Source organism: Thermobia domestica, chromosome 6, assembly GCF_964235325.1.
Source record: "Thermobia domestica chromosome 6, izTheDome1.hap1.1, whole genome shotgun sequence".
NCBI classification, from domain to species: domain Eukaryota; kingdom Metazoa; phylum Arthropoda; class Insecta; order Zygentoma; family Lepismatidae; genus Thermobia; species Thermobia domestica.
In genome coordinates, this window is record NC_137459.1 from 229513114 (window position 1) to 229528346 (window position 15233).

Here is a 15233-nt window from a genome sequence, read left to right on the forward strand (position 1 = left end):
GAAGTCAGATGCTGTTTAGTAACCTCACGGCACATAACTAAATTTGAAGTATGAATCCAACGACTCAAAATTTATCAGAATGCTTGTTACATCAGTTCATATAATATATGTATACTGTATATAGGGTGGTCCATTTATAATGATAATAGTAAATATCTCAGAAATCGTAAAAATCAGAAGCGAAATTTTGCAACAAGTAACTATAGAAAGGAGGGCAACATCCTATGTACTTAGTAACATCACTGGATGAACAGTGTTGCTGACCTAATATAAAGATATGTTTTCTTGAATGGCACTACATCTGATTATTACATATTTCAAATCAACATGTCAAACAAAATCTTGCAGTACCACATTTATAATGTGGTGTTGCGAGCTGAAGATGTTATAGTATCACAAATATCCAAAATTTGGATAAAACTATCACGCATACAGCACAACGGAGATGGTAAGGATAATGCACATCAAAAATATCTTATTGTCGGATACCATGATCATTATATGACTTGTTTCAAATGAATAGGAACGAAATTACAAGAACTTGAAAATTTAAATTTCTTCGAGAGGTTTTATTTCGAAAATACCTAGATAAATATTATATGTAGTTACTTTCATGGTTTACAATTAACAAGCAAAGAATTTTCAAATTACAGCACTTTGTTAATACAAACCGTACCGGAGATATGATAAACATCGCTGAAGTTTGCAACACTGCTTAAATCATGTAATTGCGAGAACTTGTTGTAATTATAACTACTAAAAACTGTTCATGTAATGATATAAAAGAGAAGGAAAACAACAATCATTGTAAATATTTCCATAAATACGCCGTTTTCAGAAGTATTGCAAACCTTATCAATGTTTATCATATCTCCTTTTCAATTCCTTATACCTTCCTTCCTATTCATTTGAAACAGGTCATTACACACCCACGGTTTGCAACGCTAAGGTACTTTTGATGTGCATTATCTTGACCATCTCCGTTCTGCTGTATGTGTGATAGAGACTTCCAAATTTTAGATATTTGTAATACTATAACATCCTTAGTTTGCAACGCTGAATAATAAATGTGGTAGTTTATGTTTTCGATTGACATGCTGATTTGAAATATGTAATAATATGACTTTGTGCTATTTGAAAAAAAAACTTTATATTGGGTTAGCAACACTGTTCATCCGGTGATATCTCAAAATACCTAGGACGTTGTATCCCTCCCTATAGTTTCTTAATGCAAAATTTCGCTTCTCTGCCTTTTACGATTTCTGAGATATTTACTACTATCGTTATAAATGGACCACTCTGTATATATTGGAAATTTAAAACTAGAAACATTGTTAAGAATAAACAACATAATTACAGTATTTCTTTTATTAAAGAAAATTTGTTATAATGTGTTTGGAATACATGCTATTGCTGATATTTGATGTTTATAAATACTTACATTCACTTTACTTTACTCAAATGTGGTCACATTTTTCGTATGTATATACCGGTATGATAATTTCCTTAATGTCCTTGTCAATCATGTAAATATGTTGTGTATGCCTTATAACATTTTCAACGTGTTTTTTTTTTTTCAATTCAACAGCCCCAAAAGCATTAAAATCGACATTAGGTTTGATGCCATATGTCAATTTGAACTTACATATGCCATTTGGGCGACCATCTTGTCCGCCATCTTAGATTTCTGGTGACTGCATATAATTGGCGGCTGGTAAATGCCATTTTCTGTTAAAACCAGTTTTGAGAATCATAAGAACAATGATTGCCACAAGGGGTGTGATTTTACTTCTCTTTTGAATGGCCATCTTGTCCGCCATCTTTGATTTCTGGTAACTCCAAGGAATTGACGGGTGGCAAACGCAATTTTCTGTTAAAACTAGTTTTAAGAATCATAAAACAATAATTACCATTTGTAGCAAAGAAAAGCCTATGGCTTGCAACTTTTCTCTTATTCATTCCCCTACTAATATGCCAGAGTGAGCGCTGCGCTCAAGTGTCGACCGTTGCCGGGTTAATAGTTTTGTACCTCGAACGTCTTTTATGTTTGCTTAGATATAAACATTGATTAGGGAGCCGGGTGACGAGTATGTATTTTAACTCATTGTTCTAACTACATTGTAATTAAATTTCCTATTACTACGTGTAATATTCCTGCCAGACTACTATGAATCAATAAGACGAGACGAAGAAAGTTTCTCGTGAATTGCTAGTTCTACAAGATTTAACAGCGAACACCAATATATATATATATATATATATATATATATATATATATATATATATATATATATATATATATATATATTTAATCTCCTGGCAACTTATACTAACAATTCTGAAAAGTGTTTTGTTTTATTATTTAACATCAGAGGCAAGATTTCTAGATAATCAGAAATGTTATTTATTTATAGCACTTTTATGCAATGCAAATTGTTTCGATGTAACTATTATATTTGATTTCTTTAAAATTTTATAGGCAGAGAACTTGATGATCTGTTACGTGAATTATGGGAAGATGCTAAAGAACTACAGAAACAACCCGCAATTAATTACACTATTCAACTATCAATGGATGTTTATACAAAGGTGAGTATATATGAATACATTTTTACAAAGTTCAATCATAAATTTTGCAAAGTTTGCTTAAATACAATGCATGCTCTGAGTATGCCATGCAACAGAAGCAGTTGAAGTTGCCGAATATGACCACTAGCATGCATATACATAGTAGCAGATTGTGTATTGAAAGGTTGTACATTGTAGTATTCCATATGTGTTTTGATAACCACAAGATAGGAAGGTCCATCAATATTTAATTCGTTGATGTTTTCTTTTAAGAGTTCAAGTAATGACATGCAAGCAACCCGAACCATTTTTCATGATAAAAGTGAAGAAACAATGGTTCTCAGGTATCGACAGGTGGATTTAAGAAATTACTGCTGTAGTTGCAGGAATGTCTAATTGAGGTCAGTAGGTGAAGAAAACATCAATTTCGAGATTGTTCGCTAAGTCATAGCAACATGGGTTACTCTTACAATTTCAAGATTATAGGTTGAGCTGAGTAAACAGTGCAGTGTAATTCGTCCGAGACATTGGACACAGCATCGGAGCTTTTTCCTCACAAGCTGACCTCAGGTCAAGCACATAAGCGAGGTGATGGCCGCAAGCATCTTCAGAAATTTTATGAGACCTTAATTTCTTAAAGAGGATAATGAAACGTGCAATGAAGAGCGGATATTTTCAGAAATTCTAACAACTCACAAGTTAAGGAAGGAAAAACGTTGAAAACTTTTGTCAAACACGGCGTTATGAACAAAGAGGATGTTCTGCACCCGTTGAAATTATATTATTCACCACGAGTTGATTTGGTACATTCCTACCATAATTGCCAATGTGCGTTCCAGAAACTTTTATGGTTAGGATACGCTCCTTAGTTTCGTGGGTTTTCTCGAGATTCTTTTATTCATCTCCTCATTCTAACTTACCAACAATTTCACAATCATTTAATATCATTAATCGTCCATATCTTTTAACATAAAATCATATACGTAGGATGTATTACTAGAAACTTCACCTCAAGAAAAGAATATGGTGGATATTTCCAACACCTATAGCCCCATTACTATGATCCAACAGGGACTAGATTCTTGAATTAGTAAATAACTGACTGTGGCCTAGAAAACATGGAACATGAATTCGAGCGAAAGTACTGACCACGCCTTGACCAGCAATTAATAACCCACAACTTTGATAATCATTTACTCTAATTAATCAAATGTCTCTTTTAGCCTAAAGGGTATAATCGAGCTCCCTCGTGGCCAAGGAGTTAGTATACACGCCTTTGGCGTGAAAGACCCGGGTTAGATACCACGGTGGAGTTCGCGTGATTCGGATACAGTGTCTCACTCACTTCTAAAATGGACCTAACTCCAAACTTACTTCATATCATACCTAAAGGGCATAGCTACAAATGGTGATCAGAAAAATGGAAACACCTGAACGAAATTGCAACTTACCAGATTAATATGGTGTCGGGCCACCTTTCGCCTTCAGGACAGCCTTGATGCGACGTGCGATGGAGGCATAGAGGTCGTGAATGGTAGCAAGTGGAATTTTACACCATTCCTCATGCAGGGCATCGGTCAGTTCTGTGAGAGAGGATGGAGGTGGAAATCGTCGCCGGAGTCGTGTTTCCAAGACGGACCACAGATGTCCAATTATGTTGAGATCTGGGGATTGGGCGGGCCAGGGGAAGTGTTGAACTTCATCCCGATGTTGCTTAAACCAGGCTGCAACAACGCCAGCTGTGTGAATGGGTGCATTATCATCCTGGAAGATGGTGTCATTGTCCGGGAACAACATCCGGACCATAGGATGCAAGTAGTCTCCTAAAATTGCGACATAATTGTTGGCAGTGATTCGTCCGCTAAGTGTGACCACAGGACCCAATGAAAAACATGATATGGCGGCCCACAGCATCAGCGAGCCCCATGCCATGTTTCACAGTTGAGTGGAGACACTGCAGATCATAAGCTTCTTTGAGCGTTCTCCACACATAAACACGGCCCGTGTTTGGGAATAGGGTGAAGGATGACTCATCCGGCCATATCACACGTTTCCAGTCCTCAACGGTCCAAGTTGCATGGTCGCAGGACCATTTGCGGCGTGCAAAAGCGTTATGGTCCCTGATGAGCGGTTTGGCCCGTGCAACACGACCCCGTAAGTTCATGTCATGTAATTCGCGATGGACTGTGATTGTCGAAACAGGGTAAGGGAGGTGCTGATTGAGTTCCTCCGTCACTTTCTCCGCAGTGGCACGACGGTTCTGCGTGACAATGCGCTTTAATACCCGGCGTGACCTGTCACTCATGATTTTCTTCCGCCCATTGTTCCGCTTCCCCGATGTGGTTTTCCCGTGTGCTGTGTAGGCCGTCATCATCTTCGACACTGTCCTACGCGACTCACCTAACACAGTAGCCACTGCCGTCACACTCACTCCACATAACCGCGCACCAACAATTTGCCCTCTTTGAAAATCTGAGAGGTCTCCCATTTTCCATTACCTCCGTCTGCTGCAGCCACTGGACACTGCTGTTCTATTGCGCCTGACGTAGTATGGAGACCGACCTAACACACCACCACCAGCGGTCCGGCGCTGCGGGCGCCACGACACCACCCATACACCTGACTTGTTGCCAACTACAGGTGTTTCCATTTTTCTGATCACCATCTGCATATGACGTTAACTAGTGATTTCATGTGACAGAAAACAAATATGGCGAGAGTGGTCAACACAGCTAACATGTCATAGTGATGCAAAAAGGAATGTCTGCTGAATTAACCAGTAGGAAGCTTTGGTCTAGAAATCGATAAACGGAAATGGGACTAATATGTTGATCAGAAGTTGCTCAGGAAACATCCATCCACAACTTTGTTGACAAGGGAGCATATGAAGAGCGCACGCACCCTCGGTCCGTGCATTTTCTCGAGGTTCTCAGGTTACCTCTCACATTCATATTTCGCCAATTCTTTCGTAATATATTACTATTATTAATCATCTGTCTCCTTTAGCTTATATGGCATAACCGTAGATATTACTAGAAGATGTATTTGATAGTAAACAAAGATAGGATAAGCATTCAACACACTGCCGTTCGCATGATACAACTATGACTGCCTTCTTGAAATATGAAAAAGAAATTTCTGTCTGGAAAATAAAGAAACAAAAATTGGAGTTGTGTTAATTACACATTGCCAGTGGGTTTTTGACGCTCAAATCCCCTTAATAATTATGCCAAAGGATCTTAACATTTTATTTTGATTAAATAGGCATATTGTACATTTTAATTTTCAGTTGTATACTCCGCATCAAGAAAATTGCGACAGCCAACGCCCTGCAGTTAGGCCACCCAATATACACGTTCTTGTCCCAAAATCGTGTCACGTAAAGAGACGTTCTCTCTCTCCCTCTCTCCTCCTTTCTTCTCTGCTATACTAAAATCAACAAACAACATGAGCGCAATTCTTATTTCAAACTACATATGTATTAGTTCCGATAAAATGAAATAACAAAACTGAGAGAAACAAGATTCATAGGTTGATGTAGGGAGAAATTGAAACACACACAATGAAAAATTGATACCAATGGATGTCTATTACACAGAGATCCATAACTGAGGCACAGAGAGAGAGAATAGAGAGAAGAGAAGGAAAGAGAAGAGATGAGAAGACAAGAGAAGAATAAAAAAGGAGAACAAATAAAACTGGAATTCAAACGTAGCAAGAAAAGAACCTAACATTATAAAGTTCCGTTTCCAGAAATCCAACATTAATATAGAAATAACGTTTGCTTTTAGATATTTTTTCAGAACTATTCAAATATATAGATTATTCTTTAAACATTCATTATACTCAATTTCAAGTAGAATTGTAGAACTCCGAGATACATCTGGGATAATGACAAATGTTTAACACACATGCTTTGTTTCCACGTGGTTCGATTGCAAATTCGGTAGTGTTCATTAGACGTACTGTTCGAAAATACATTCTAATATACCCAGTAGGTAGCGTCGGTCATATCCTCCATTTCAGACTACTAATGCAAACTGAATAAAATAGAAAAAAAAACGAAACGAAAAGATAAGATAAGAGAAATAAATAAAGATAAAATAGAAAACAGTTCTATATAAGGATTACATTTCTATCAAAAATACCCTATTTTAAGAGTCCAAACTGTATCGTAATGAAAAGTTAAAAATACTTGAAAAGAAAAGTTTATATTCCTCATAGATGTAGAATGTTGCAAATTTCAACGTGAACAAAACACATTGAATTATAGGATGAGAACAAATTTTGTGTCGAATTGGTATAAATAAAATTTCGTTCTCAAATTACCAAAGGGTTACCATTTTCTAGTCTTTTCCGAAGATTTATCTGTTCCGAACATCCAGCATTGATTTAATCTCTTACAGTTATAACGTAATTTACACAGATGGAACGAACACGCTAAGAGCTCAAACGGATCATCGTGCCAGTCGGATGATATTGGTTAGGTTATAGACCACCACTGGGTCGAGGATTCAAATCCCTAGTGACCATGTAATTCGACAGAGACTCGGTAACTCAGAGAATAAAAAAGAGGTTTTACTTATTCCCTTGCGTTTAAGCACTATTTCTGTCAGAGATGACCAGGACTGCAGTTGTTATCCCAAGAGCACGAAAAACACGACGCCGAAGTTAACAGTTAATTAGATACTCCAGACCAGGTATATCGGGCTCCTGCTTAGTTTTAACTTTGGAACGTGAAGTGCGTGTATGTGTGAGAGGGAGTGAGGGGGAGAAGTGAAAGCTGCAAAGACAGGATAGGGAAACGTCAAGACAGAGACAGAGGGGGACGAATAAAATATGAAGCATACTTATCGTTACAGGGTATGATATAGAACGCACAAACTGTTGATTTGAATTATCGCCAGTGATGCCTTGTAAGTTCTCCATCAGAAGATAAATCTCTACAGCCATTATTTTATGCGAAAAAATCATACTACCTGATGGGGAATGGAACCTAGATTTACCACTTGTAAGTCTGGCAAGTTACCACTACACCAGCGATTGCTGTAGCCAAACTGTTTTTTAACGAATGGTGTAGTGTTTCTTTCTTAGAACGATAACACGGAAAATGTATACTGCAGATCAATGATGTCTTTGGAATGTAGTGGTAATTCCCTTGCCCTTTCCGAAACAGCATTCGTAAATGGTCTCTATCATGATACAGGTGTTTACTTCCACATTCTTATGTATTGCTTGTCCAGTATAAGAAGTCGATTCTTCACAATCACCTTGTAAAATGTTTAATTGTGACGTGAACAGGATTTGAACCTACGTTAAGTAGCTGTATCATTTACAAGACCTTACGCTACCCCTACACTGTCATGCCATCTGAAATTTCAAGCCAAATATTACCCACTTTAGCCCTGATCTTTGGAACGAACTAAAGTAAGAAAATTGGGTTATTCGGCGTCCTAGAGAGAAATTAGTGCCCATTAGAAAAGGATACATATCAATCCAGGAAAAAATTAGAGAAATAAAACATATTTTGCAGTAATTTCGCCGTGCAAGTTCAAAAGTACGTAAAAGTTAATAATAATAATAATAATAATAAGAAGAAGAAGAAGCAGAAAAAATGTTTTCATTCACAGTATAGCTGTATGTTATTATTATTATTATTATTATTATTATTATTATTATTATTATTATTAACATCAATTATCCGCTTCGTTGGATTAAATTGAGAAAACATAGTAATATGATCCGTTTCTCAGTCACTGTTTAGGATTACAAAAGCGCTCTTTGATATCGGTCATTTTCGATGTTTTTATATATCCTGTCCCCCCCCCTATGTTGTAGGGCACGGCATCTGCAGTGTCATTGTTGATTTCAGCAAGCCGGTAAACTATGAATTCGACACTGATGTTGGTTATTTCGACCATTTTTATATGCATCCCCCTCCTACAAGTTGAGTGGTTGAATTTGGATTTAAACAGCATCAGATGTGCCACTGTTAATCTCAGCGACTCCAAAAATTATAGATTCACCACTTATACCGGATATTTTTCGTTCTTTTTTAAATGTCGCTCCCCCCCCCATTTACTAAGTATCACGTCAAAATGATATGACAGAAACCATCTAAGGTTCCAACTTCAAGTATGTTGAAAATTTGATCGAGATTCTTTTGGTTATTTAAGAGTCATTAAGTTTTATTTAGTTTTATATATCTTCTTCTTTCATTCCCCTCCCTAAGTTCTCCCGTGAAAGTGAAATGATGAAAATCGTCTCAGGTCTTAACCTCATGGTTGATCAGATGTTTCACGAGTTTTCAAGTTTTATTTATTCTTTTTAACTCCTCCTTCCCTTCAAACCCTAAGCTATGACGTCAAAGTAAATAGATAAATACCATCTTAGGCCCAAACTTCATCTATGTTGAAAATTTAATCGAGATTGTTCGGGTGGTTCAAGAGTGATGAAGTCACAAAGACAGTCAGTTTTATTTTCATTATCTTACACACACACACACAAACACACACACACACATATATATATATATATATATCCCACTCTCCGGCCCCTACGTTGCACAGTCAAGTCGTCCCAGATCCGAACCTTATCTATGTTGAAAATTTGATAGGGATCGATCTGGTGGTTCAAGAGTTGTTACGTTTTATTCATATTTATATATCAACCCTCCACCCCTCCTCCTTCCAATAAGTTTTACCGTTAAAATGAAATGATAAAAAGCTTCCCAGGCCCAAATCTTATCAATTTTGAAAATTTGGTAAAGATCCGTCGGGTGGATCAAGAGATTAGGAATCACAAACATAGTTACATTCAATATTATAATATAGGTTATTATTATTATTATTATTATTATTATTATTATTATTATTATTATTATTATTATTATTTGCGTACTTTTGAACTTGCATGACGAAATTACTCCAAAATATATTTTATTTCTTAATTTTTTCTCGATTGTATGTTTTTCCTTTATCAGTGGACACTTTAGGCCGTCGAATAAATGAATTTCGTTGTGCACTTTGGTACAAATAACGTTACAGGAAGAGGCCGGTTCGTTCCAAAGATCAGGGCTAAAGTAAGTAATATTTGTCTTGTAATTCCAGATGGTATGATAGTGTAGGGCTAACATAATGGCCTTATTTATGATAGAGCTATCAAACTTAGGTTCAAAACCTGTTTAGCCCAAATATAAACTTTTTACAAAGTGATTGTGAAGAATCTACTTATCATACTGGACAAGCAATACATAAGAATCTGGAAGCAAACACTTGTATCATGATAGAGACGATTTACGAATGCTGGTTGGGAAAGGGCAAGGGAATTACCAGGATATTCCAAAGACATCATTCATCTGCACTATACACTTTTCGTGATATCGTTCTCAGAAAGAAACACTACAGCTTTTGTTAAACAAAGTTTGGCTACAGCAATCGCTGGTGTAGTGGTAACGTGCCAGACTTACAAGTGGTAAATCTAGGTTCGATTCCCCATCAGGTAGTATGATGTTTTCGCACAAAATAATGGCTGTAGAGATTTATCTTCTGACAGAGAACTTACAAGGCATCACTGGCAATATTTCGAATAAACAGTGTGTGCTTTCCATATAATACACTGTAACGATAACTATGTTTCATATTTATATTCGCCCCCCCTCTCTCTGTCTTCACGTTTCCCTATCCTGTTTTTGCATCTTTCACTTCTCCCCCTCTCTCCCTCACACACACACACACGCACTTCATGTTCCAAAGTTAAAACGGAGCCAGAGCCCGATATACCTGGTCTGGAGTATCTAATTAACTGTTAACTTCGGCGTCGTGTTTTTCGTGCTCTTGGGATAGCAACTGCAGTCCTAGTCATCTCTGACAGAAATAGTGCTTAAACGCAAGGGCATAAGTAAAATCTCTTTTTTATTCTCTGGGTTAGCGAGTCTCAGTCGAATTGCATGGTCACTAGGGATTTGAATCCTCGACCCAGTGGTGGTCTATAACCTAACCAATTTCATCCGACTGGCACGATGATCCGTTTGAGCTCTTAGCGTGTTCATTCCATCTGTGTAAATTACGTTATACCCGGAAGAGATGAAATCAATGCTGGATAATCGGAACATATAAATCTTCGGAAAAAAAACTAGAAAATGGTAACTCTTTGGTAATTTGAGAACAAAATTTTATTTATACTAATTCGACACAAAATTTGTTCTCATCCTATAATTCAATGTGTTTTTTTCACGATGAAATTTACAACATGCTCCATCTATGAGGAATATAAACTTTTCTGTTCCTTTATATGTAACTTTTCATTACGATATAGTTTGGACTCTTAAAATAGGGTATTTTTGATACAAATATAACAGTAAAATAAAACTGTCTTCTGTTTTATCTTTATTTATTTCTCTTTTCTTTTCGTTTTGTTTCTTTTTTTTTTCTGTTTTATTCAGTATGCACTAGTAGTCTGAAATGGAGGATATGACCAACGCTATCTACTGGGTATATTAGAATGTATTTTAGAACAGTACTTACAATGAGCATTACCGAATTTGCAATCGATCCACACGGAAACAAAATCTGTGTGTTAAACTTTTGACATTATCCCAGATGTGTCTCAGAGATCTACACTTCTACTTGTAATTGAGTATGCTATCTATTATGAAAGTGAATGTTTAAATCATGATCTATATATTCAAAGAGTTCTAAAAAATATGTAAAAGCAAACGTTATTTCTATATTAGTGTTGGATTTCTGGAAACGGAACTTTATAATGTTAGGTTCTTTTCTTACTACGTTTGAATTCCACAGTTTTATCTGTTCTCCCTTGTCCTTTTCTTCTTCTCTTTTCTTCTCTCTCTCTCTCTGCCTCATTTATGGATCTATGTGTAATAGACATCCATTGGTTTCAATTTTTCATTGTGTGTGTTTCAGTTTCTCCCTACATCAACCTATGAATGTTGTTTAGTCTCGGTTTTTATATTTCATTTTATCGAAACTAATACATGTGTAGTTTGAAATAAGAATTGCTCTTGTTGTTAGCTGATTTTAGTATAGGTGAGAAGAAAGGAGGAGAGAGAGATGGGGTTTCTTTACCTGACACGATTATGGGATAAGAAGGTGTATATTGGGTGGCCTAACTGCACGGCGTTAGCTGTCGAAATTTTTTATGCGGAGTGTACAAATATCAAAGTTTATTTGGTTTTGATTTTGTAATTTGTAATTTCATAAAAGGTAGTCGGTGAATGTTGTTAATGTTGTAAATTGTCTGAAAAGATGTTATGAATGTAAGATTTTTTTAAAAAAAATTCTATGTTAGAACAAATACATTGCAACGGACAGCGTTATGTAAGTTACATAAAATGTAGAGTGCTGACATGACGCTCAATTTTAGGAGGCATTGGTTGACTAAGATTTCTTCGGAGAAATCTCATACGCATTTGTATAATTTTTACCCGAATTTTGGGAGCCATAGGCTGTAATGCAAGCATCTTGGTTGTATATATACTTCAGTCTATTTTGTCAGAGTCAGTTGAAATCGGATAACGACAGTTGAGGTTACAGTCGAAGTTGGAGTAACATTGAAAGTAACAAGTTTGATAATCACGATCTTTACTACATTATTGTGAGGCATTATGAAGCTAGTATTCAGGAAGATATTCAAATAGACTATTAGTAGTGGTTACTCAAAGATTGCTGCATTTTGCTCAGTGAAACATCTTGACTTTCTTTGTCATCGTCATCTGCGTTTCAGGTATAATCCGGTTCACCCTTCCTCTTTTACATTGAGAATTGTCGTACACCTTGACTTACATATCTGATATTTCGCTACACAAACATACACTTATACACATTAAGTATGATACGAACTACATATTAATTACTGCTTTAATTGTGTCTCCCATTCACACATACGGTTCTTTTTTGTAGACTCAAAACGATGGTGGAGAGTGCCTGAAAGTACCTCAAAGGCTAATTATAGGTGCATATAGCAAAGATTGGCAAGATAATTATAGTAGGATAAAATTAGAGGTTGACCTGGAACTAAATACTATTGAAATAATCTTTGGGATATGAGATCAGGTAGCTATGAGTGAATTAACCAGAGAATGCTAAAATCTGGAAGTTTGGGAAATTCGAGATATTCCGGGTTCAAGTTGTAACTCAAAATTGTGTTTTGAAACAAATGCTGCTATTGAAGTAATATCAGTTAGTATACACAAAAGTTGTTTTAAAGCATGCAGTGCCATAAAGTCTGCAACCCTGCTTACAGGTGTAATAGTGCTAGAAGTGCTCCGATAAACTTTTTAATATTCATTAGTAGTATTGATGGTGGACGGAACTGGACATATGGATAAGCATCAGTAAGTAATATGGATTGTTTATATTTTTCTGACTGTGTTGTTTTTTAATATATTTGCTGAAACAACTCGATTTACTGTGCGTATTCCGTTCGATCCTGGATGTAAACAACCATTAGCAGGATTGCTACCTGCCTTATAGAAAAGTTTCATACGAACTATGTTACCAGCTCATGTCAATTTTGTCACACAATCCAGTGATTTGTGAATCATCACATATAAACTTTGGGAAATAAATACAGTATAAGATATGGACATATAATTATAATTACCATCAATGCTATCAGCATTCTGATTATTAAACAGTAAGTGAGCGCTACAACATTTAGTTATTTCATTGTTTATTTTTTGTCTTCAAAAATATTTAAGTTGAATATTATATTTTCAACTTATCTTGTACGCTATGGAGTTACATTATTAGTGTCTTTTTAACTGTTATTTATCTGTTCTCTTTTTTTCTTTTCCTTTTTTGTATTATACTCACTGATGTTTTACTAATATGTAAGCCTATTGTAATTGGGATTTATTTCCTGTAATAGGTACAAATAAAATAAAATAAAAATATATATTTCTTACGTAATAAGACAGTGGCAACTTATAGTCAAAATGTGTTGAAAATTCAATACTGGTACAGATGGTTACACACAGGGTGACTCAAAAATCCGGCACGATAAGACAAGGTAAAAATGGATGAGAGTAAAAGTTCAATATTTTCAACCGCAATTTGCAATTTTGCAAAAATAAAGTCTCCCCAGCGCTTTCACCGTATTGCCCCTGACTCAACTTAAAAAAAAATGAATTGTTGTTTTCTGATTCCTTACTCTAAAAATAATTAAAATATATCTGTATGAATTCCCATTTCAGTGTAATTTATATTCCATAACCTGTATCTATCCTATATGCATTCTTTAGCATTTTATTTAGACACAAAATACTTATATGCATTCTTTTATAACTTTATGTTTCGTTGATTTCAATGTTTAATTCCTTGTTTCTGAAACCTGTATGCAAGTAACTGCAACCCAATGGTAAGTTACTGTTTATTTTGTTTGTGAATGTTATTTTCTCTATGCTGTCTTAATTGCATTCCTTGTCAGTATGTATTCCTCTTTCATCTCTGTACAGGCGAGTCCTAATAATCTGTCCTGTGTTCGGTTCACTAGTTAAACACATTTTGATCACTTTTCTTGCTAGAGGCTTCTAAGTTTAATTATGTATTTACTTTAATATAAGCACCATTTTTTTATGAATTCTTATTGTCCCTCCCACATACACACCTTTTGTATTACATACAGTACTCATTCGCATTTACACATTCCCCCTGCGTTCATTGCTGATTTGTTCACGAATTCCGAGTTTACGGTACTCACACTTCAGTGCTCCGGTATACCAACGCACATTAGCACAACGTTTGATCGTGAATTTAAGGGCAGTTTTTCACGTTTCTTCTCTAATTAGAAGCTTTCTTCGCACGATGAATAGTCTACGGAAATTCATATGCTTTCACGACCATCAGTGCAGCCGTCGCCATAGCAGTATCGACATGCAGACATACACTTCAATGTATGTTTTCTGCTGGAGCAGCTCGTGCTACTACATAATTTTCATCCCAGTGCTTTGCACTGACAACGTACAACTTTTAAGATTGAATCAGATACTGCAGGTTCATCAATAGTTTTCGGATAAAGATGCTGATCTTTGAGTACCCAACCCCATTCAAGAGCATCTATTTCTGTCGTTGATAAAGTTTTCCATTGCTGTACTTGCATATGAGTTCCTAGAAAATAAAAATGCATGGCTCGGTGTGGGAGTTACTCGGGAACTGGTCTTGGCGCTAGTGCTGTCATTCACATGTAGGTTGTGTAACGAGCTAGAGGGATGTCAGTTTGTGTACTGCCATACAAAATTACGAAGAATTACTTGCCTGCTTATGAGATTGAATCCATTGACGAATTATCTGAAAGAAATACTTCTGCATTCTTGAGCTGTTACAGTCTTTTGAATTGTCTTCCGAAGTTTTGCCTTGTCTTGTTTGTGGGGTGCTGATATTGTATCACACCCGCTAACTGCATGATTGAACAGGAGATGCCTATAAACTAGTGGTCCATAGTGACGCTGGATATTTCTGACATCATAGAGTGGTTTCTGCTCGTGCCTCTTTCCCTTTCATTTCATGAAAATTTTACCCGTCAAATGCTACCATGCGTGGAACATGAAAACGCTGACATAAAAATTTGCAGTATGACTGAAGCGCATCCATCCATAAGTGAAGTTTAGACCATACTACGTATTGAAGCAACAACCGCCATCAACA

At 36.1% G+C, this 15233-nt stretch overlaps 1 protein-coding gene across 2 annotated transcripts in view; it reads left to right on the forward strand.

Annotated features, from left to right (window-relative positions):
* Positions 1–15233, forward strand: part of Apoltp (Apolipoprotein lipid transfer particle) — a 6186292-nt gene that overhangs the window by 5469140 nt on the left and 701919 nt on the right. For both annotated transcript variants that reach the window (XM_081762641.1, XM_081762640.1), the window contains exon 61: positions 2480–2589. In XM_081762641.1, coding sequence (XP_081618767.1) covers positions 2480–2589 — 110 coding nt within the window. The remainder of the gene's footprint in view (positions 1–2479; positions 2590–15233) is intronic.